Source organism: Poecilia latipinna, unplaced genomic scaffold, assembly GCF_001443285.1.
Source record: "Poecilia latipinna isolate Pla-1442-1.1 unplaced genomic scaffold, P_latipinna-1.0 Scaffold248, whole genome shotgun sequence".
Taxonomy (NCBI): Eukaryota; Metazoa; Chordata; class Actinopteri; order Cyprinodontiformes; family Poeciliidae; genus Poecilia; species Poecilia latipinna.
The window spans coordinates 1,290-25,544 of NW_015112864.1; the positions used below are offsets into that span (position 1 = coordinate 1,290).

At 44.6% G+C, this 24,255-nt stretch overlaps 1 protein-coding gene across 4 annotated transcripts; it reads right to left on the bottom strand.

The window, feature by feature from the left end:
• Positions 1-854: 854 nt before the first annotated feature.
• Positions 855-24,255, bottom strand: rif1 (replication timing regulatory factor 1). Of its 4 annotated transcripts, none has more exons than XM_015032675.1 (36): positions 23,773-24,255; positions 23,381-23,426; positions 21,853-21,993; positions 21,706-21,784; positions 20,223-20,319; positions 20,010-20,140; positions 19,835-19,929; positions 19,101-19,290; positions 18,920-19,012; positions 17,316-17,454; positions 17,080-17,231; positions 16,865-16,979; positions 16,616-16,792; positions 15,002-15,112; positions 14,488-14,550; positions 13,698-13,798; positions 13,524-13,610; positions 13,379-13,449; positions 13,121-13,304; positions 11,899-11,991; positions 11,671-11,820; positions 10,839-10,938; positions 10,469-10,758; positions 9,506-9,708; positions 9,341-9,434; positions 8,188-8,313; positions 6,940-7,082; positions 6,766-6,855; positions 6,631-6,685; positions 3,344-6,139; positions 3,130-3,258; positions 2,969-3,055; positions 2,584-2,699; positions 2,313-2,463; positions 2,114-2,237; positions 855-1,346 (listed from the first exon to the last, which is right to left on the bottom strand). In XM_015032675.1, the coding sequence occupies exons 3-36, from the start codon at positions 21,966-21,968 to the stop codon at positions 1,042-1,044; spliced, it is 7,053 nt and encodes a 2,350-aa protein (XP_014888161.1). In that variant the 5' UTR covers positions 21,969-21,993; positions 23,381-23,426; positions 23,773-24,255; the 3' UTR covers positions 855-1,041. The 4 variants fall into 4 exon arrangements, with proteins under 4 accessions (XP_014888161.1, XP_014888162.1, XP_014888159.1 ...); XM_015032676.1 differs by having other exon boundaries at positions 13,121-13,301; positions 13,698-13,801; XM_015032673.1 differs by having other exon boundaries at positions 13,698-13,801.

Here is a 24,255-nt window from a genome sequence, read left to right on the forward strand (position 1 = left end):
TTGGTTGACAGCACCAAGACCCACCTCCTGGTTCTGATTGGTTGTTTTTGGTCAGCAGCTGTGCACTCCTGAGCTGCGATCCTTCCTGAGCTGTTCACACTAAAGGAACAGCTCAGGTGGATCCAGTGGATCTTTTCAGATTCCACTGGTCAACAGCCAAAAAATTGTTTGGGAGTTTTTTCAACAGTTTTAGGGTCATTTTGATGAGCTGAATCCAAAAATCTTATTGGTTTTGCTCAGTCAGGTCAACTTTCTGAACTATGGAGCAACATGAGGGTCAAAATGCAGGACTCATTCTCACATCTGGATCGGTTTCCTGAGAATCTGATCAGTGAGTGAAGAGCAGGAGGAGAGACTCCATCAGGACAGGAAGGAGACGGAGAATTTTACATAGTAAAGACATAATACTCAATTTACAAGTACTTACTGTTATAAAGGGTGATGTCCATCCTCATAGATACACATCACCAGAAATCTTCAAATTTTATAAGGATTCACATTTAGGGTCTAAATACATAATGGTGCATACAGCATGATGACCGAGCAAGAGAAATCCGGCATAAAGTCTTTACACCGTTTTTATTTAGGAATTTTAATCCACAAAATAAGCCTAGAGCACAGGGTGGGGCAGTCTGTTAAAAACAAGTAAAACAATAAGTAACTGAAGGGATGGAAAAGAAAACAATAAGTAACTGAAGGGATGGAAAAGATGTTTGATAAAATATACACCGCCACAGGTGAGTTGTAAGCAGCCTAAAATCAGCCAGATGGAGGGAAACGCTTCTTATTTACATGTCAAATCCAAAAGTGGGAAAACAAAGTTCATGCAGAAACAGCTTAAAAACATCCGACGCTGCTTAAAATTATTGTTTTATTTTATAATCTACTCAACAGTTCTATCAGAAAATGAACTGTTATTAAAAACAACCAATGATACAAAAAAAAAGTTCAACTGATCCAAATTGAAACCCATAAGATCCTCCATCAGTTGGTAAACCTTCATTCTTCTATTGCAAATTCCTCAGCAGGCTGCGTTGAGCCTCAGTGCCTCTGTCCGCTCCCGAGAGTCGCTCTGTGTTTGTCGTCGGCGTGGCAGAGGCGCGTCTGCAGCTCCACCGCTATGCCCCTCATCATGCCTCCCAGCTGCTCGTGCATCTGCAGCAGCTGCTGCGGTGAGCAGCGGCTGAGCTCCAGAGGGGTCGCACTGCAGACCAGAGCCTCCACGGCCGCCGCCAGCTCTGTAGCGGGGTCCACTGCCGCCGCCGCCGCCACCTCAGGTCGCCGCTCCCCGTCCTGCTGCTCCGCCGTGGCGTCTGGAGGCAGCGGCTCGTCCACCAGCTCTGTGGCTGTGAGCGGAAACATGAAGAACACGCAGAAATGAAGGAAAACAACATTCTGTGAGCAGAAGTTACAGCTGCAATATCAAACTTTTACAAAAAGTTTCTTTCCATATTTATTAAAGCTGTCAATGTAATGACAGTTTGCCATGAGACAAATTCCACTGGTCAACAGCCAAGAAACTGTCTGGGGTTTTTCAACAGTTTTAGGGTCATTTTGATGAGCTGAATCCAAAAATCTCATTGATTTTCCTCAATCAGGTCAACTTTCTGAATTATGGAGCAACATGAGGATCAAAATGCAGGACTTGTTCTCACATCTGGATCGGTTTCCTGAGAATCTGATCAGTGAGTGAAGAGCAGGAGGAGAGACTCCATCAGGACAAGTCGAAGAATTTTACACAATGAAGACATAATGCTGAATTTACATGTACTTACCCTGAAAAATGTTTATTATTCAATTTACAGAAATCCAAGTGCGAAACATTTAATTAATACACTCTGTTAGAAAACTATTTTTTGTTCTCTTTGGATGAGAAATTTTAGCAGAAATGAACCGATAATGTCACAAGATCAGAAGATCAGACTTCTCTAAGCCAAATTAGAATAAAAATCTGACTTGACTGAGAAAAATGGATGTCATGTTTGGATTCAGTGGTGCAAAATAGTCATAATTCAGTTGAAATAACATAGACAACTTCCAAAAAATACTTTTTGTAACCCAGTGTAATCTGTGAGGAGGAGAGCTTTGTTGAAGGCATCCAGTGTTTACCCACCCAGTGTCTCTGCTGAAGCCTTCTCCTCGTCGTCATGGTTGCGAGGACTGGCCGCCTCCTCCACCTCAGAGGTCATCCTCTCCGTCTCGTCGAAGCTCTTCAGCTCATCTGCTCTCCCTTTGCGCTGGACGATAGAAGCTCAGATGTTACGAACACGCCGATGACAACTTGACCTGCGCCGTCGTGACCTGAGGGTTACCTGCTGCTCGTAGATCTTCAGCGCCTTCTTGACGTTGGAGATCTTTGGAGATCGGATGGGCAGGGTCTTGATCTCAGACGGAGTCAGGGCACAGAGGTCGCCCACTGATTTGACGTTTCGAGCGCGAATCAGCTGTCCGAATCCTCGAGACCTGTGTGGTTAACCAACAGGAAGCTTGTCAGGCCAAGCTGAATGGATTTTACGCTACGGTCTAACTGTCTTAAGGAACGCAAGTCAAAATGTTTCAGTGTGTGACGTCTGCTGCTCTCACCACATGGTGGAAGAGATCTGAGAAAGCACAGCCTCCACGGGGGCCGAGCAGCCCACCAGGGACGGGTAGATGCAGTCCCTGGGCACGGCTCGAGGCTCCTGAGTCATTTCAGAAATCTGAGAAAGACCAAAGAGAAACATCTGAAATTTCATGTACAACTAATAATCACTTCTGTTGAGAAATGGCTGACATGGAAAACATCCACAGCAAAGTTTGAATTTTGGCTAGTTTCACAAAAAAAAAAAAATCAGTTGCTCAAAAGTTTCAAAATAAGAGCATTAAAGTACATATGGAAATCCAATGTAGTGGTTACAACTCTGTTGTAACTCTGCTACAGCAAAAGCAGTAAGTTGTTCTCTATACTTCCCAGAACATGCCGACCTACCAGGCACTTCTTGGAGCTCCTGTAACTTGGACTGTGGATATTTCTGGGGCTCAGGACCAGCACGCCTTTTGTTGGAGTTGTAATGTGCTGAGTAAAGAGGTAGAGCGTTAGGGAAACCGTCTGTTCCACATGTAAAATAACATCCCCAGGTTCTTGCATACCTTCTGCTGAGCGACGTTGCATCCTTTGGACCTCCTGGGAGAGCTGGTCCTCAGAGCTGGACTGCGCCGGTCGATGTCATCAGCCGTCTCCTGCTGTTGGATGGGGTTAGCGAAAGATACACGGCGCGACTGCGAAGGTTAAAGCAACGAAAGCATGACAAACAAATCACAGGTTTTACCAAGTCTTTAGTCTTATGGACGTAGAGTTACTCACCTTGACAAGAGGAGAGGTCGTCTCCACCTCTAACGGTCTCTTCTGGCCTTTCTTGAGGATGCTGGTGGAAGGGGAAGCTGAAGGAGACCATGTTCCCTTCAACCGCCCGTTGCTGGGACTTTGTCCGACTTCTGGTTCCGTCAAAGCCTCCAGGTCTTTCTGTTTAACTGGAGAGTCCTGGGCAGCAGCTTGCGAGGACGCTGCAGTGGTGCAGTCCAGTCCAGCAGCACCCGACGTTTCGGTGGCAGGTGCCTCTTCGAGTTTGTCCTCAGATGTCTCAGGTTGACCGTCTTCATTGTCTTGTAGAGTAATGTCCTCCTCAGCACTGGCCTCCGAGACCTGGTGTGTGGCAGATGGCTCCTCCTCCTCCTCAGTGATCTGTGCACACTCCATCTGACTTTGCTGAAGCTCCTCAGGAGGGGGTTCTTCTGAAGGAGGAGCTGGAAGGTCTTGCTGGTCTGAATTTGATTCCTCCTGTTTTTCAGTAACTCCTCCAGTTTCAGAAACCTTTTCTGCTTTTTCTTCGGACGTCTCTGAGGTTGGCAGTTTCTCCTCAGCCGGCAGACATGAATCCTGTGCTGGTGCGTCTCCAAACACAGAAGATTCACGCACTTCTACTTCTTGTAATGAATCCTTTTCACTGTTTGAGTCTCTTTGTTTAGTCGTGCTCAGTGACCTGGTATCCTGGCTTGCCTCTTCACTTTCTGCCTTCTTTGGATCTTCCATCTCCAGAGGTAAATCAGCCGGTGTCTCAGTTATCATTGGGGACTCAGACTCTTCCTCATTTGGCTCAGTCTTGCTTCCCGATTTCTCTGAATCTCGAGTCTCTAACGATTCTTCTAAACTGCTTTGTGTCTCCAAATTCTGAGAAGCATCTTCCAGCATCTCCTCCTTTGTTTCAAGAGGAAGTGGACTCTTCAGAGACGCTTGAAGCTTCCTCCCTCTCTTTTTGCGAACGGCGTTTACTAGGACTTCAGAGGACTCTGACTCTGGCGTCTCCACACTGGGTGCTGATGACCTGGAGGATCTTAGTCTGCCCTTGCCTTGAGACGACCCTGATCCTGATGAATCTAATGACTGAGAACCTTCTGGGGTTAAGCTTTGACTAGATTCCAGCTTGCTCCTTCTGGTCCTACCTCCAACTCCAGCTTCAGGTTGATTGACAGGAGTGGACGTCTGAGAACGTGTCAACCGTCCTGAAGAGTTGATGCTATCGTCTTTGTCTTCAGTCTCTGCTGCTTTGCTTCGCCTGGATCTTCGTCTGATCTGACTGTCAGACGATGAAGGCGTGGCCTGGGAGTCTTCCTGGCTAGAGTTGTCAATCACAGTTTCTGTGGAGTTGTCTTCCATAATTTCCTGACTCTGTTGCAAATTTCTAGTTTCACCTTTGGACTCTTCCACTGGAGAAGACATGACTGCATCAGAATCCATCTTTTCCTGAGATTTGTCTTCACCCTGGGGAGAAGATGTGAGAACATCTTGCTCTTCCTTTTGGCTCTCACCTTGTTCAGTCTTTCCTTCAGACTTTACCTCCTCAGACTTTTCAGTCTGAGCCAAAGGTACGACCGTTTGGGAGTCAGTGTTTGAGTAGGGATCGTCTTTCTGAGACAGATCTACCATATCCGCTGTATCAGTTTGGCTGGATCCTTCTTTGGGCTTTTCAGCGTCGCCACCCTCCTTTGAAACTTTACTAACCTCATTGCGTTTTCTGTGTGTTTGGCTTTCGTGACCGGAGAGTGATTCTGATTTGATGTCAGTCTGACTAGAATCCAGCCCACTGGTGCTTCTCCTTTTACGCTCAGGAGATCCAAGAAGATCCTCTGAAAGGCTGTAAAGTTTGATCTTCTTTCGGTGTCTAACCTGAGAGTTACTTTGGCTAGATTCATTGGCGTTACCTTGAGACTTTGATCGCAGCTGGATTCTGCTACTGTTCTCCTCCGCAGCCTGTTTACTTCTTGTGTTCGGTCTGCTTGGTGCCAAATTTGAAGATTCACTTTTTGCATCTTCTCCAGAACGTCTTCTTTTGACGTGTGTGTATTTTGCCTCACGGTCGTCTGGGTCTTCTACAGGGAGCTGAGGTCTTATTCTGTGACGTCTGGATCGTCTTGGTTCACCTGAAGGCGTCTGGGTCTGAGACGACTGGGAATCATCCAACACCGTTTCAGATTCCTCATCCTGACTGGAAGAGTTGATTTCTTCAGAGTAACTAGTGCTCTCTTTGTCCTCTTCTTTCGTCTGCGTGTCAGGGATAACATCTTCCTCCTCTGCCGAGTCACTTTGCATTCTCTCAATCAGTCTTACCGGCTCACTTCTCGTCCTCGACTCTTTGGGCCTCCGAGGAGACTCGCTTCCAGGACCAATCGTTTCCGAAGGAGTGGGACCCTGAGAGTTTGGTTCTATGGATGTCTGTGAGGCCTCAGGGGACAATATGTTCTTCTCACTAGAGTGACCTTGACTGTTGGACGTCTTTGCAAGAGGACCTGTAAAAGAGGATCCAATGCTGGGACTGGCCGGCTTTCCCTCGGCATACTTTTCCAAGGTAATAAATGACTGGCGCCGGCTGCTGGGTTTTTGAGGAGTCCCTGACACCAAATCAGAAGAAGCAGACGTGTTTGGACTCTCACTGTCTTTTGACTCGACGTCCATGTCTTCAGTCCTTTCTGTAGGCTCCTCCAGAAAAACGTCTGCCGAGCCCGGGATGCTCTCCTCTTCCATTTTCTCATCATTTTTAGGACTGGCGTAGTCTTGAGTTTCTTTACAAAGAATTTCAGCATCTTCTCTAGGTTTCTCTTCTGTCTGAAAAACATTAAGGAAAACACAAAGAAGTTAACTTGTCTGCAGACATGAGTGGACACATGCCGGTGCAAGAACATCCATATAAAGCTTTCAAACACAAATTTGAACCAGGGTGGAAAAGGTCAAATGTAGTCAAAGCTAAACATGGAGACTCTGAAGCGCTTGGATTTTGCAATGACCTGCTCAGGATACAGTTTTTTTTTTCCCCTGCACACAGTAGATTCACACAGTGGCCACAGAAAGGTATAACAAAAAATTAAAAACTTTCAACAACTTCAAGGAAATCATAATTTGTTTTTTAAAGACACCCACAGCTAATGCAGCATTATATGTTGCAGTCATTTGAATCAGCTGTTATGGAACAGAGACATATTTAAAGTAAGCAGGGCAGTAGTCCCTGAGGACTGGAACTGAGGAACACTGTTCTAGACTCATTCAACAAAAGACGGCCACAAACACTGACATCCAGTAGAGTTTTAATGCTTCGTTACCTCACTGGGAGCTTCTGGTGGGACGTCACCGACCTGCTCAGCTGGAACTTTATCCCTGAAGAAATACTGATTGTTAAACAAGAGCCTTTAAATCCCACAGAGGAAATTTGCTCACATTACAGCAGGTGAACTTACAGAGAGTCGTCCTGGTTCTGTGTGTACTGACTGAAAACGGTCGTGTCCTGAGAAGCGTCCAGGTTGTTGTACATGGCCGGAATATCAACCCTGTACCAGAGGAATCATCAGCATCACCATGGGAACAGGATACAGTAGGAATGACTGGTGGAGAGGAGGGGGGAAGAATCTGACCTTTTGGTTCTTTTCACCTCCTTCTGGTGCTCGGTCAGAACCCTCTCCTTTGCCTCAGGAGGAATGAAGACAAAGTCGATGGAAGCCTCTTCCTCCAGGACGTCCCTGCGAGGAGGTTTGGGAGAACCAAAGTCCAGCTTCATCTGCAGAAAGAAGAAAAATAAAATAGAGACGTTTTAAGCTGCTTTTCCCCTCAACGTGGAACAGGAGCTGAGTAGAGCATTTTGGTTGTCATCATGTTGATTCTGTTTGGATTTAGTGCTAAAGACCAACCTAACAACTTCTGACATAGAAGGTTAAAGAACTTAAAGTGGGCAGGAACCAGACCAAAGCTGGAATGATTTGTCCAATGATTCGAGTAGCTTGATGGTTAAAATTCCACAGAGAAAATTATTAGGTGGCAGACCAACATGAAGTTGCTCAAAAACCTAACTGGAAAAAAAAGCTGACTTTAATTTATAAAAAAACAAAAGAAAAACATATTGAAATAGTGGCTTTTGTGTGTGTGTGTGTATTCAGCCAGCCTGAGTCAATACTTTGTAGAATCATCAGTTACAGCCTTATCTCATTTGGTTAATCTCTCTCCAGTTTTGTGCATTTGGAGCCTGAAATAGTCACAGCCTGTGCAAAACAGTTTCATTTTCAGACACTAAAAGTATGACAAAAATATTTTACAAATAAACTAACAAACTCAAATCATTCTAAATGACAACTGAATGAATTTACATTTTCATCAAGAAATAAAAACAGTAAAAATGTAAGAGATCCAGTTGGATTTAAAATTTAAGTCGCATGAAAAGGCAGGACTGCTTATTTATTATTAGTATTAGGCCATCCTACATCATTCATCACAGCACTGTGAACACAGAGTCCAGGGAGGAGAGTTGGCTTCTGTACAGATCAGCACCTTCCTTCAGATTCGCTACTAATGAAGCAGAACCAAATGATTAATCACGTTAGTTTCAGTGACCCGTCAGGTTTTGGTAGGTTTGAGTTTGGGTTGTAACGCTTCCCACTTGGATGGATTCAACAGGTGTTGTTTTGACACCCAACCGTCTCCACGCCGTCCCCCTGCCTTGCCTGCTGTGCTCCTGCCCTCCTTTAAGCTGCTCTTCCTCTAAAGAACATGTGACTCAGTTGCACTTGGGGCATTTGGAGGTTCTGGATTCTATTCTATTCAGACGTTTCAGGCCGAGAAAGAATGCATGTCAATTTGTGTGACGTGAACCGTGTGGGTGCAGAACGTACCGGAACCGGCTTGGCCGTCTTTGTGGCGGTGCGGTCCTTCAGCTCAGCTCTGAGCATGGAGTCTCTCTTCCCAGCAGAAGAAATGGGCATCCCACTGAGCTTCGGCTCAAGCTGAGAGCTTTCACTCTGAACACACACATTACATTAAACTTTCATTTAAAAAAAACCCCCAAAAAAACATTTATATATTTGTTAAAACACTTTTACAACCTAAAGAAATATTTTGCTCTCAGGCATAATACAGGAAATTTGGTGTAATTTTTAAAGAACCACCACTTTGTTCCCATTTTTTAAAATTAATTTAAAATGAAGATTAGAATAATATTTTGAAAACAGAGGATGGATCATTCTGTGGTGTGTAAAATGATGTAAAAAAATAAAAACTAATTCTAAAGTAATGACAAGAAAAACAGATCTTAAAACATATTACTGATAACTTATAGTGTAATTCGTTGTGGACATCCGATGCGAGTATTGCAGAAAAAACGGATAAAAACCTGCATGTGTTATATCGGTATTGAAAAACAATAGTTGGGTCTTCATCATTTTTAGACAAGGTTATTCAGAACCACTGCAGGACCAAAGAGCCGCAGGACCAAAGAGCCGCCGGCTGCAGAACTGTCATATAGTCTGAGACTGATAATCTGGGAGTTCTTCTGCCTTCTCCCAGTTCTAACTACAGAAACACACCACTCAGTCAGAAACATCCAATCAGAGCCAGGAGGAGGGTCTTGGCACTCCAGTAAGTGATGCTAACACTTTCCCACTTTCTCTCTGCTAAGCTACACCTGGTTCACCACAACACAGCCTGCATGAATGCTAATGCTAGTTAGCTATTGGTGACAGCAGATGAACTGTTGATCTAAACATGTAAGTTGGTTCTGTGCACATTGAGCTGTGTGCTTACAAGCTCGATTGTATATGCACAGCACCATGCCCCGCCTCCTGGCTCTGATTGGCTCTTTTTGAGTGGGACAGGTGCATTTCTTCAGACAGAGGCAAAGGGAGGACGTGGAGGAGATTGATTTTTTTCACAGCTCATCTGTCTCATATGAAGTCACGACATGGTGACAGTTTTAATATGTAAACATTTTATAGAAATTACAACACTGCAGGTTTGAGGCCAGAACAATACATACATGGAGCAACTTACTGAATAGGTCTCACTGAGCTCATCAGGAACGCCAACGGCCTCAAAGCCTGGAAGAATGATCGGAGTCTTCTGCTTCACTTGGCTCAGCACCGGCCTGCGGGAAGCAAACTGCCATTAATGATCAGAAACCGGGCGTCACTATGGCGACACGTCGAAGACAATCACCTGAGCTCCTCGGGATACGCAAGGCTGACCGTGTTGGCAAAGGTGGCGTTCCAGAACTGAGCGACGGCTGAGCGCAGATGCTTGTTCTTGTGCGGAAACACGACACACAGCAGAGGAGACAGCAGAGCCAGCAGTTCGTCGTCGTAGGCCAGAGTGGAGCGGGACTGCAGGCAGCCCAGGACCTCACACAGAAGCTTCTCCAGCTGCAGCACACACACACACATACACAGTCACACACTCCAAACTAGGGATGCATCGATCCACTATTTTCCACTTCCAATACCGATACGCATATCGGAGGTTTAGTATCGGCTGATACCGATTTGATATAGAGAAACAGCTGAACGGACTCAAAACATTTGTTTCATAAACACAGACAAAACATTACACATTTATTTGCTGACTCTGCACCAGAGCAGCTCACCTTAGCACAGCAACTGCTTCACAAGGTTGGCTAAGCATGGAAAACCAACTTTCATTTGTTCAGTCAGTGTAACTAGCAGTAAAACAGCTAGGCCTGTCACAATAAGGAATTTGCTTGATAAATTGTGCCAGAAACTATTGTGATAAACAATAGTATTGTTGATTGGAGACCATCTTCCAGTAATATATTGATAAACTCTTAACACTGGAACTAGAAGACATTTTACATAGCCAAAGAAAATAAATAATTCAATTCAACAATACTTCATTGATCTCAAAGGGAAATTAAATGTTCTTGTAACTCATTAATTCAAATTATTTTAGATAGTGATGGCTGTCGGCAGGACAGCTGGAGACAGCTTACAGATTCTCTGTATTACAGAGAATCTGAAGAGGCATCTGACTGAAGACAAAATAATGAGATGGATCATGAAGTTTTGTAAGCAAAACTGCCCTTGAATAACTCTTAGATTGATATTGGATCGGTGCCTCTCTACACCAAACTGATGGTTTCATGGACAGGTTAGGTGAAGTGCTGACCTTTCCCTGGAGCTGAGGGGAGAATTCAGCATCTCCGCCCACAGCGCGCTTATATAAGAGCGCCAGAGGCTGGACGAGCGCACCCAGCACCTCGGAGACGGCGTTGGCCAGGACGAGGTTGGCAAAGAGAGTGGACACGATGGAGAGCAGGGCCAAGGGTGTGGCGTCAGGGGCCGCCTCGGGGGCCTCCAGGTACGCCTGCAGACTCTGGACCAGCAGGGACAGGAAGGCAGACAGGTTCCCCAGGGCCTTGCTCCGCTTCCGCGTCCAGTTCACTGGTGTGTGAGGAGCTGGGAGGAAGCAGGTGTTAAGATAAGATTGGCACGACCGCACAATGAAGAGTGAGGAAAAAAAATTAAAAGAAACTTACACTTCAGCTTCTGCTGAAAGTGAGGCGTGTACGGAGAGAAGTCCACACACTCCACCATGACCTGCAGGATGCTGGAGACGGCGCTCAGCGTGGACGGGACCTGCAGGGTCAGACGGCTTTTGGAGTTAGACGTTTGTGTAGCTTTTACAATTCTTCATGACACTGCTGCTCCACCTATAAGCGAGTCTCTCTGAGATCAGGCAACATGACTGGAGTCACAAGGGCGCCCTCTAGAGGCGAGTGCAGTATCCCCCAAAATACACAACTGCTTTTAGTAAAATGTGCCTTCTCTGTTGTCATGACGAATAGTTTGCCAAATGAGATTTTAACATGTTCTAGTTCTAAACTGTTTGCACATTTGGCAAAAACATGGCTGTTAAATATGCAGATGTGTATTCATCATTGATGAAGGAATCATTTTATGACTTGTTTGTAGTTTATTTGGTTTGCTTAGTGTTAGTGAGATCTGACTTCTGAATTATCAGACATTAAGTATTATAATGCTTTTCACCAATTCAGTATCAGCTCCTGGCTGAAAAATTACGATGAAAATTTTTAGATAAAACATTTACAAGACTCAGCTATTTTTGCTTTTTTCTTTTTTTTTCCTAATTTTGTCTCCAACTTTCTGAAAAGCACTGAACTAACTCGCTCACTCTGGTTGCCTAGCAACAACCTGTTGAGTAAATTGTGCGCTAACAGATTTGTGTTTCACCACCATGAATCACGACTGCTTAAAAATAATAAAAATAAAAAAAAGACATGGAGTGAAAACTGTGGAAAAAAGAAGAAAAGTCTCAGCAGACTGGCAGAAAAAAACCTCATCACTCACCATCAGCGCCTCTCTGTCTGCAGCGGCAGCCATCTTCACACAGAGCTCCTCGCAGCAGATGTTCTCCTCAGCCGTCACCACCAGGGCGGCGCAGCGAGCGAACACGCGGTACAGCTTGGACCACGAGGAGAGCAGGGACTTCTGGGACGCCTGAGGCCACAGCAGACACTCGGGTTAGCAGGACGCCGCCGTTACCTGACGGCTCATTTAAAACGCACAGCGACAGACCTGCTGGAGGAGGTGAGTGATGGGGAACATCAGGGCAGAGTGCATGGCACTGAAGTTGTGCTCCAGAGCGTCACCTTGGTTCACCTCATTAGACTGTGGGAGGGACGGAGTAACAGATTCATTTATTAAGGTTAATTATAATATTTCAGCAACTCTGATCCAAACCCTTTGAACTTAGAAACATTGTCAGAATACAGAGTTTCCTGTCAAAACAAGACAGAAAAACTGCTATATGGCTTTAAAAAAAGGTTTAAATATCGTCTTCAATGATCTGTGTAAATATAATAAATGAATTAAAATCAGGCAGCTGCAGGTCATCCGAAATGCTGCTGCAGAGCTTCCAGGACCAGAACCAAATGAAGTACGGCAACATCTAGTTTCAGCTCAAATTCTGAAAACCTGAGAGGTGAAGGAACTGTTTTAGTCTTAAGCTGGAACTAATAACGTTTAAAAGCCTCAACGTAGAAATGCAGTTGTATAGATTCACGCCTGGACGTCGTGCCCAGGTTCTAAATACAGAATTTGGGATCAGATCGACTATTGGAGACTCAGACTCTAAATAGCAGGAAGCACTTTTACTTTTTGTGACTTTGCAGTTGAGGTTCACCAATAAATCGGCCTCGATTCCCTTAATGCTGATCGTCAGCATAAAAGACGATCTTATATGCTGAAAATGCGGGCCAATACTGATCCAATACAGAAAAACAGCTGGACGGACGGACTGAAAACTTTGTTTCAATAAACTCAGACAAACGTACTGAACTACTAATGTATCTGATAACTCTGGAATAGTACAGCACACTGAAACAGCCGACGTAAAACAAACTGAAACAACAGGCCGACTATCTTGGCCAAACATATACAAATAAATTGTAACAAACTTTTCAAACAGTTCAGAAAGTGCAATTAGAAATTCTACATATAATGTAAAATAAATAATAAACCACGATGTCACTCAGAACACAAAGCATAGAATTAAGACCAAATAGATCTGCCCCTTGTGGATCAGGCACAATTTCAACCCATCTAGAATTTTTTTCAATATTGTTGCCAGTATAGATATTAATATCAGATTCAGTCCGTCTCTACTTTGAAGCCCTGTGTGTCGAGTTGGAGTGTAGAAATAAAAACCAGAATGTTCCTGCTTGCAGAAAGCCTCATGATGTCTGGACTTTAAGTGACGGGCAGATTGGCGGTGCCGTCTGACCCAGGTGTAGGTCACCTGTGTGATGGTGTCAGTCAGAGGGCCGACTAGTAAACTCCACATCCTCCAGAGCAGCTCCTTGTTCTGCAGAGACGCCGCACAGCCACTCATGACGCCCAGCACCGCCTCGGCGAAGGCCAGAGGAGATGTGGGTCCGGACAGGCCACATGACACCAGAGCCTGGAGGCACTGGAAGAACCTGCTGCCACAAAATAAAGAATCACTCATCAGGAACGCATTGAGTGTTTCTGTGGCAAGGCTGGAGAGCAGAGCTACCTGTCGTGCTCCAGGTAGGCCGGCAGTCTGTTGTTGAAGAGCAGGAGGATGACGAACAGAGCCGGGGTTCCCTGGAGAGGCAAACAGACGTCATCGTCATCCTGAACCCACCGTCCACACACCGTCACAAACCACAAACCCTCACATTCAGAACGTCCATCTTCCCCACTTGGTAGGAGGCGGAGCCCAGCACTCTTGGAGGCAGACCCTTCACTGTGGCCTCCAACAGAACCTGCAGCAGGGGGAGACAGGGGCCACAGTTAGAGGGGCCGGTGTTCTGACCGGGTCTGGGCCCGACCTCATGTTCCATCGGCCTCACCAGGACTCTGTCTGCAGGCAGGGCCTCGGAGGAAACCACGCTCTCCAGCGCCTGCAGCATCAGGGTGAGACACTCGCTGCCCTGCCGCTCCTTCTTACCGCCTGCTGAAACACACACATCATTTCAAACCCAGCAGAGACAGACATCCGATTGGTTCTAGATGTTGAGAAGAGTCATCATCGGGGCCACGCCCCTCAGGGTTTCACTGTCCTCACTGCAGCCTACAAAACAGAGCAGTAGGCTCAGACTTAAACTGATGATGATGATGATGAGACTGGGTGGTGCAGGAGATGAGGATGAAGGCTAACCAACCCTGATCTCTAGAGTCACTCCAACCCAGTCAGATTCCTCTGTGTGGCGCTGCAAAGGCTGGACCCACGACTGGAGAGCTGCCTGCTGAGCAGCAGCCACAGCAACACACACACACACACACATACACAGAGCTCAAGGTCAGCAACAAATCACCACCCAGCCACCACCGTGCTCGACAACTGGAGAACTGGTCTGACAATCTAGACGCTCAATTTGTTGCATTTTTATAGTATATTTTTATTTTTTATCAAAAGCAACATTTGACAACAGGTTTGATGAGGCCGACAGCCTCAGACAGACATGTCTGATCTGAAACAGTTTTCAAACACACCGAGGTGCAGAGTCGGTTCTGCTCAGATCAACCTGGAGGTAACGGAACCTGAACCGAGAGCAGAGCAGCTCCTGTTAACCGCCGTGTGTTTACATGGCGGTCTGTATCGCACTAAACCAGCTACAAGCTAGCTAGACAAGCGCTTACCTGACTCGATGGCCAAGCTAACAAACCGGACCAGGCTGGTCCAGATGACGGCCAGCAGCGGCTCTGAAGGCGGGAAGAAAAAATGAAAGTTTATATTCAGGATTAGCTCAGAACTTATTATAATATGGTTTCCATCGATCTGCCAACATTGCTCTGTGGCGTTCATATTTCATTTGTTAAATCAATTAAGTATTTTTGAATGATGTCACCACTGAGAGGGTCGCTTGCTCTGCTGCTTTCTAATCCTAATCAGACTAGCAGGTAATCTGGACAGAGGAGAGAAAACATCTGGTTCATGTCATCTAGAGTGGCCCTTACTGCAAGTTTACAGATCTGGGGGAGAAAGTCATTCTGTTGAAACTTAAAAAATAAATAAATAAAGTATCAGAATTTTCCAGAAGTCAGTGATGGACATAAAAACAGACCAAGCAAGCAGTACTCGGACTAAAGATTAACACATTTAGCCATCTTGAGCGTGACCTGCTCCAGAAGTTGATGAGCTCAGTCTCTGTACCTGGAGCGTCTTTGCCGGCGTTTATGAAGCTCTCCCTCATGGTGGAGATGAGCACGGCCGCGTGCTTCATGAAGGACGGAGCACCAGAGAGCAGCGGGTGGGTCAGAGGTTCTGGAAGCAAGTAAAGAAAAAGAAAAAAACTTTATCCAATCACCAATCTGATAGCAGATGACCTCTGACCTGCAGGTTTAAGTCAAAAATTGGCTTCACAGCATCAAAAACAAGACAGAGATGTTATTAAGAATTACTTCCGTTCAGAGTAAAACTGAAACAAGGCCAGCTGCGCAGCACAATAACCAGAACTTGGATTCATTCTAACAGAGGAATGCATGTCAAACAGGATTTCTATAATTCTAAGGTGGCAGCACACTGTTAAAGCATAAAACATCAAAGTTCCTCCTGATTCTGGGATTAAAGGATCAAGCTTAAGAAATAGGATCTGTAAGAACCACAGATTGGACAGAGGCTGGACGGACGGACAGATGGATCGCTGATAGAGCAGAGGAACTGACACAAACATATCTGGAAGCACATTTTCCAAGATAATCAGAATAAGATAGATATTTCTATCCTAGACTTCTCCACACTGTCAGGACACTGGTAGTGGACAGCAGGACTAAGGATCACCCATCCACTTTTTAAAATTCTGATACAGATACCCGATATGTGAAGTTTAGTATCGGCCGATACCGATCCGATACAGAGAAACGGTTCTGGATTGATTAAAACGTTTTTTTTTAAATCATAAGACATAAATAAACTGAATTACAGATGCATTTGATAACTCTGCACCAGTACAGCACACAGAAATACACCAACAGCTTCACAGACTTGATCAAACAACCAACTTAATTTGTTCAGTCAGTGCAGTTAGGAGTAGAACAGCCAATGTAGAATAAATGATAAAGAAACTGAAATGGACTAAAGCAACAGGTTGGCTGTCTTGGTCAAACATGTAAAATAATGTGCAACAAACCTTCTGTAAATGATTCAGAAAGAGCAATTAGGAGTTCTGAATAATAATAATAATAATAATAATAATAATAATAAAGCATGACATCACTCAGAACACAGAGCGTAGAATCAGACTGAATAGATCCACCCTTGTGAATCGGGGACTTTGTCACTGATAACCAATCTAGAAATATTGGGACCAATACAGATAATATCAGTTCGGTGCATCTGCCAGCACAACTTGTACAAACAGTAGGTCTGCGCCTTTAACCAAACCGGTTTCAATAATCAATAAATTAATCATATGATAAATTAAAACAAGATCAATAATTTCCGTTTGTACGACTCTTTCTGGTCAGTCTGGTGTGTTGGCCTAAACTCGTCCCTTCATCAAGAACTATTCTGTTTACCGACTTCGATATTGATTTTGTCGTTTATTTATTTTGGATATTTAAAACGTCTTCCAGTTCCAGTATTACATGTTTGGTAGAAATGACTAGTTCACTAATCGTGTTCTTGCATTATTGTGCTTTTACCATAATATTACCAGAAAATGATCTCAAAAACATCATAATTTACGGCAGTAGCTTATTGGAGAGCCTACAGTCCAGTACAGTTGGTCATGGTGACAGGACAGGTCTCGCTCTCTCTCTCACCCACCTAGACTCAACACGAGTTTGTTCTTTGCTGCGGCAGCGACGACCTCTGGCCCCAGGAAGTAGTGCAGCAGCATCTCCAGGCCCAGCTGCTGAATGGAGGAGAAGCTGGCGGGAAGCTGCATGCTGGAGTTCAGGCCCATCCGGGGCGTGCTGGCCGACGTGTTGAAGCTGCCGCTGCCTGCACACACCAAAGGAAACCTGCAGAGGTTGCACCTGCGGTGGGAACTTTCTGCTCAGCGACTCAACCAACCTGATTTTGGAGTGCTGGGAGTCACGACTCCGTTCTGAGCGGCGGCCCGAGACGGAGTGTTTGGAACGGACGGCGAATCGGATCCAATGGTCGCCTGGAGCAGAGGCACAGACACCTGCAGGGGACAAAACACACACACAAGGGGTGTCATCTCACTGAACACACACTTGTCACGTGGGGGAGGGGGCCGGCAGACGGATGCAGGCGATCTGGACCTGATCGAAGTTGGAGGACAGATTGGGTCCCAGCTGCACGATTAGGTACCACCACACCTCCACCTTGGTGAGCAGCAGCGCCTCCGTCCGGACGTGGATGGAGGTGAGCGGCTGCATCAGCAGCTTCATGCGCTTGGAGCTGCACAGGATGTCTGGAAGGGATTCACACCTCAGGCAACAAGAAGCAGGGAGGAGGAGGATGACGTGTTGGAGGAGAGGGGGCGGGGTCAGCTCACCTGGGTTGAGAGCAAAGTTATCGATGAGGCTCTTCCAGGCGATGAAGGCGATCTTCTTGATGGTGGGGGAGGAGCTTCGGAAGCCCAGCTCCTCCAGGTGCAGCAGGGAGTTGATGAACGGACCACCTTTATGCAGGAGCTGAGCAGCACAGACATGGAACAGATTTACCACCAATCACAGCTCAGCACTCGTCTGCTCTGATGGTGATGATGAAGCTAAACTGTTAGCAGGATTCCAACTACGACTGTAACTAACAATTATTTTAATTATCAGTTAATATATCTATTATTCTGGCAATCAATTGATCGGATAACACAAGAGGTGCATTCTGCAGATTTTACATTTAAGCGGGTTTTGTACAATATACAGAGATTAATATCGGATTAATAGTCATTCTTTCAATCCAGATATTGAAAGACTTCTAGATTGATTAGTGATGATGTGGCTTATCCATGAGGGCAGATCTATTCGGTCCAATTCTATAACTTAAGCTTTGAGCAATGTCAGGCTTTGTTATTTATTTTAATTATATTTAGAATTTCTAATTGCACTTTTTGAATCATTTGACAGAAGGTTTGGTAAAGTTTATTTCTACATGTTTGACCGAGATAGTCATCCTCTCTGTCAGTGTCTTATTTATTCTACACTGGCTGCTCTACTCCTAACTGCACTGACTGAACAAATCAAAGTTGTTTTTCCATGTTTCACCAAGTCTGTGAAGCTGCTGGTGTATTTAATTTTGCTGTACTGGTGCAGAGTTATCAGATGCATTTATAATTCAGTACATTATTTAAATGTTTCTGTTAAGAAAAAAAAAAAGTGAAACATTTAAGTCAATGTAAAATTTTCTCATGTTGATGTTAGGATATTTTTTAGCTGCAGATGGATCCTTTGGTACAAATGATCAAACGACACAGCAGTATTGCTTTGTCATTGCATTTTAGGCAATCAATGTTCATGTTCTTATTAAAAAAATAATTGAAATATTTGTTTATCAGCATCTTTTAACATTTCTAATATTGAATAAAAAGGCTTAAGTGGTAAAAATGAAAACTCAGCAGAATGTGCCTTTTTTTTATCAGATTAATCGATCAATAAAATAATCGCTTATTCTATTCAGAATTATTCACTCTATTGATTCAATAATCTTACTGAATCAAAAGTGGGTTTATAAATACTGATCAGAATGCAGGTCAGGAAACATTAACACAGATTCATGTTGTGACGTTTGACGAAAATGACAAAACCCAGAGTGAGGATCAAACATTCACTTTCATTGATTCACCGTGGACTTGACATGATTTTCAGCCAACTTTCTGGCTCTAGTTAAACCAAACCAGTCGTTTGCTGAGTTTTTAATGGACCAGTTAATAAGCGACATCAGAACCAGCACTGTTTTAGCAGCGGGAGAAATCCTCTTCAAATTTAAATAGCTTCACAGTTGCAAAAGTTCAACCTGGGACTCAGAAGACGGATCTAAATGAGGCTGCTTTATGTAACCTGCTGAGCCTCTTGTTTTGTGCTTTAGGTTGTGCAGAGCACAATGTTTTCAGTCATATTCATGTGTTGAGACATCAGCCATCACTCGGAAGAGATGCTTTACCTTCCCAAGAAGCTTCACGAACAACGGCCAGAGCTTCAGGACGTTGGTTTCATTCTTGGACATGAAGAGCTTCTGCAGCTCTGGGATCAGTTTCTGTGAGAACAATCACAGTTTAATTCATCACAACTGGTTTTATCCACCGCAATACGTCACATGAACACACAGGCAGAGAGAAACTCACTGTGGACATCATTGGCTCGATGATGGCAGCCACCTCCATCTGTTTGGCCAGCAGCAGAGGCATGCCCATCTCCAAGGCGGCAGCGGCGCGCAGACGCACCTTGGAGGCGGAGTGCACCACCAGGGGGACGATCAGCTTCGCCCACCGCACCGCGCCGTCACACATCAGGGTCGGCACCTGCTCCAGCAGCCTGGAAACGAGGCGAGCAGAGAGGATGAGGAGAGGAGGTCAGAGCTGGAAACAGGAAGTGACCAGGAAGCAGCGGTGGACAGTAACAGAGTACAGTTACTTCAATTCTGCACTTTGTAGTTTGTGGGAAGAACATTTTTTGTTAGTTTTTTTTTTATTATTATTATTCTAGATAAAAATGAAATAGCTGTCATTTTTATTGCGTTTTTATGCTGAAGGTTTTCCACATGGTGTAGCCTTTCTGTACCAGAGTGTTTCTATGTTAGTTCATCATCAGATGGTTTCAGCAAGTTACGAGATTCTGTAAAAGAACTAAAAAGAAAAAAATGTGTACTGATATTAGAAAATATAATTTGGACATTTGAATATTTAAGCATTTCCAAAAGCAAGTCCTTCAGTACTTTAACTTCAGTAAGAGTTTGACGGCTAATTTTTACTTGTAGTTGAGTAAACTTTGACCATGAGTATCAATACTTTTTTACTCCACCACTAGAGCTGAGAATTTGTCCACCATTGCAAAGTGACCAGCAGAACAAGGATCTGACCTGATGATCACGTTCAGGGCCTCGTGCTCCATCACTGTGGACTGGATGTCCTCTCTGTTCCACACGGTCTCCAAAGCAGCCAGCAGAGTCGGCACCTGAGATAAACAACACCAAGCAGTCTGTATCTTCTAGCTCACGGAGGAACCAGTCAACACCGATCAACGCCAACGCTCACGCTGTTGCCGACTACGTCTGCAGGAAAGCTCTGCTTGGAGATGACCCATAAGGCTCTGGTGCAGGTGTTCTTGTCGGTGGACTTTGTCACCAGGGAGCAGAGAGCCGACAGTATCTGAGCTGCGAAGATCTCTGCAAAAACAGAGGAGTCGCACTGAGCAGTGACGACAAAACGACCGAAGTTCAAACCGTGCGGCGGATCAGAACCACTGACCGGAGACTCCGGAAACCACCTGGGAGTGATACACACAGAACCCTAAAGCCTGGAGGGCAGCTTGACTCAGCTCGGCATTGGAGCTGCTTGTGTGGGTCTGGAAATGACAGAGACAGAACATCAGGTCACAATAACTCCAATCATTGCCCATGTAAGCAGTAAAAAAAACCAATGTGTACATTATGATACAATCAGCAAGAAGCTATCAACCAATCCAGTTAATCTGTAGAGCGCATTTCAGGAAAAAAAAAAGAAAAAAATGCAATTCAAAGTGCTTTACAACATAAAAACACAAAACTTAAAGTCATAAAAACAACTTATAGTCACCAATTGAAAAGCTAGTAATACATTTGATCAATTAGCTTAATCAATATATGAAATACAATCAATAAGCTAATCAGCTAAATTCACAGTGAGGATATGATTAATAAAAATATTGGTGAAGTTGGTCGCATTGTTGCAGAGATGCAACTAATGATTATTTTGGCAATTTTTCCCTAAAATGCAAAAACAATGAATCTGCAGCAAAAAAACAAAACAAAAACTTATATCACTATATCAACTTATATGGCTGATCTGGTGATTATATTTTGGATTATAAAATAAATAGTTGGATAGCAGAAGGTTATTAAAACGAGTTTTGCTTGTTTTACAGAATTCGAACCAAGTAAAGCTAAAAACTGCCACATGAAGAATTACTGATAGAATATTTGCATACATTACTTTCATCCTAAATTCAAAAAATAAAAATATATGTACAAATAGTTTTGGCTTGATTACATCTCTGTATTTTTCTTTCAGTCATTGGTTATTGGATGCTAAGCATCGACAACAAGAAGCATTAGGGCATGAATCCCCAATCAGGAAGGATTCTGCATGTTCTCCATGTGAATCTGTGGTTTCTCTCTGGTTACCCCAGCTTCCTCCCACACTCCAGAAACCTGGAAGACGGTCTCATTTGCCTCTCAAAAACTCCTTTCTTCCTCAGACGGCCCTGGCCAGATTCACATCCATGTTCAGATACTGTACACTTCCTCCCCGTTTCTCTAAGCCTCCTCAGCAGAGGCACAAGTCGTGTGCCGCCTGCAAGCGATTTGATTGGAGGGTCACCGCGTTCGCTGTTGATGCAAATCCACGAATGGATTTGCATCAAAAGCAACACCGCAACCACCACTTTTGAGTAGACTGTTGTTGGCGAGAGATTTATTGCTCATCGTGACAGGCCTAAAAATGACTAAATTAAAAAAAATGACTTATGTTGGTTGTGTGGGTACATAACATCTGCCCGACAGGTGCTACTTTCTGCATCGTTAGCATAATTCATCTCGCAGCAGACGGATTCATTTCGTACCTAAAAGTGTCAGATACCAAATGACAGCAGCATCCAAACCAGTTTTAATCAGGTTGGAGATCACAGGGTGAACAAGAACGTTTTCCACGCATTAACTGGGCAGCGTAAACAATAGATGGGCTCAAGACTCACCAGTATGACTTTACCCAAACGTGAGAAGTCCTTTTCCACTGCTGGGAGGAACTGGCGGCCTTCCTCCCCACTGAGGCGACTGGAAAACACAAAGATGGGTTAGTTTCTCCCTGTCTGACTTGCAGAGTAACACAGCAGGAGACTCACTTGGCGATGGTCAGGTAGGCGTCCGTCTGCTCCGACTGTCCGGTCGTACCATCCTCCAGAGTCTCCAACAGAGGGAGGAAGCTGGAGGTGTTGGGAGGCCCAGCAGTAGCCATCATTATTCCTCACCTCCACCAGGCGCCTCTGATAAAAAAAAAAAAAATTCAGGTTGGATTGATGGAAGGATCTATGAGCAGGGTTTCCCCCAGTCTATTATAAGCCTGGCAGGCCACCAGACTTCACTTGCCACCCCACCAGGCTAAGCGTTGTTTGCTTATTTTGAATAAGGTTCCTTACACAACAGAAATAGTAAAGACGGATTAAGCTAGGTTTGTAGTTGACACATTGAACTGGGACAAAGGGATGCGCCAGCTCTGCACACTTATTTCTAAATTATGAGGCTTGCTAGTACATGTCTGAGTTTCTGTAACTTTTAAAATTTTTTAGCACAAAAAAGCGGAAGCGGTGGGCTGCTCTAGCAGGCTTAGCAGGGCTTCTGGGGGAGTGCTGCATGTCACGCATCATTACGTCTATTTCTCATAGTTTCCCGAGCTACTTCTTTTTTTCCCCCCCAAATATTTTTTCAACACATCCCGAAATAGGTTGTTTATACACCAATAATCCAAAGTTACGTTCCACGAAAAAGTCTGCAAATGCTGAACAGTGGTCAGGTGAAGGTGCGCTGTAGTCCTTAGTTAAAGACTGAGGACTGGTGAAGTTGGGAACATACGGAACGTTTCGACACAGGCTTCAGAGCGTTTCAAGACTAAGCTGCCCCCAAAATGCATGTTTTCAATTGTTTTCCATGTGATTTGAACCAGAATTGGTTTTTAGTGAGGACTTCAAACGTCGCGCTCATTCACAGAATTAAACATTACGCTACTTTATTTAGTTGCATTCATGTACTTGATCCATCTTCCAGGATTCAACTCAAGTGATGTTTGGTGAGGAAACTATTTCTCTGGTGGGTTACGCTGTAATCTCATGTCCTGAATTGTGTTAATTAATCTTCTTCTAGAAAGCCTGTGTTTTTAGGGAGCAAGCAAATACATAATCATTTAAAACCCATTTACACACCATGATGTGCAAGTTTGAATTATTTTCCGTAAATTTGCCGACTGCTTTTTAAAAACTGTGGGAAAAATACAGCAGCTATAAATCACGAAAAGACTTGAAAGTTGGTTTCACATTTAGAAAAAAAAAGTGTAAAGTTAACCTAATTAAGACAATTCAGATACAGTAGACATCTAGGCATCTAAATAATTTACTTTCGACTATAATCAGCCTTAGCAAGCGTTTTCACAATTCTCAAAGAAGCCTCAACGCTCCTACTTTTTGAATCTAAACACATGATGGAAAACCTCCGTTTAACACGTTTGCTTTTGCATTAATTGCTGACCAAACTGTAGGTCTGAGCCGTTAGCCGGGCGGTTTCAGTTTGAAGCTGCAGGTTTGGTGTTTTTAGCTCAGAGGTTTCATCTGAACACCAAACATCTTCAGGACTGAGGAGTCCACAGCCGCAGCTCCTCACCTCTCAGAGCCGTGTGTCCAGCTGTGTCCACCTCCCGTCTCCACAGCTGCGAACGGGACACACAAACATCACGGTTATACTTCACAAACACGCGTGGACACGAGTTACGGTGACAGGCCCGTCTGTCTGTCCATGTCTGAACTGAATACTGACAGGTTTCCACCAACTCTGCTGACAGCCTGCTAACTAGCTGCCCTAAGTTAGCCTCGCTAGCAGGCTACGTGCACTTTATCCAGCTAGTTGTTGCTTTCTGCCACACTCTGGGGTTTCTACAGGCAGCTCACCGAGGAGCTTCCTTCATCCTGCAAAAAGCGAACACCTTAACATTCACCTGAGCAACATGAGCCTGCCTGCTTCCACTGCTGGCTACCACACCGACTCTGTGTGCTCACCTCCTGCTTGTCAGATGGGATAAGGACCCACCATGAAAGCCCGGAGACGCTTTACTTTCCCGCGGCACACCTCTGCTCTCTTCACCGAGTGCCTCGCTCCTCTCCGGGCCGCCTGAACCCGTCGATGCAGCCTTTAACCTGGGTTATTGATGCTTAGTGGTTGTGCTTTACAGTTCACTGTGCTGCTGATACCCCGCGAAATCTGCTGGCGCCAAAGCACCACGCGTTACGTACGTAACAACCTTTGACCCTCCTACGTCACTTTTCGGACCGCCTACTTTACCTTTTAAGGAATAGAACCACTACTAATAATGTTTGTCCAGTCGTATTTGTAATTAGTTAAAGGTGCAAACTTTTGATAAAAAATATTGAGAAGAACGTTTTTCCCAAGAGGACAAGTGACACCTAATACACTTTGGACATCCTGCACTAAGCATTTGTGCAGGGTGTCCAAAGTGTGGCCTGAGGGTCATTTGTGGCCTT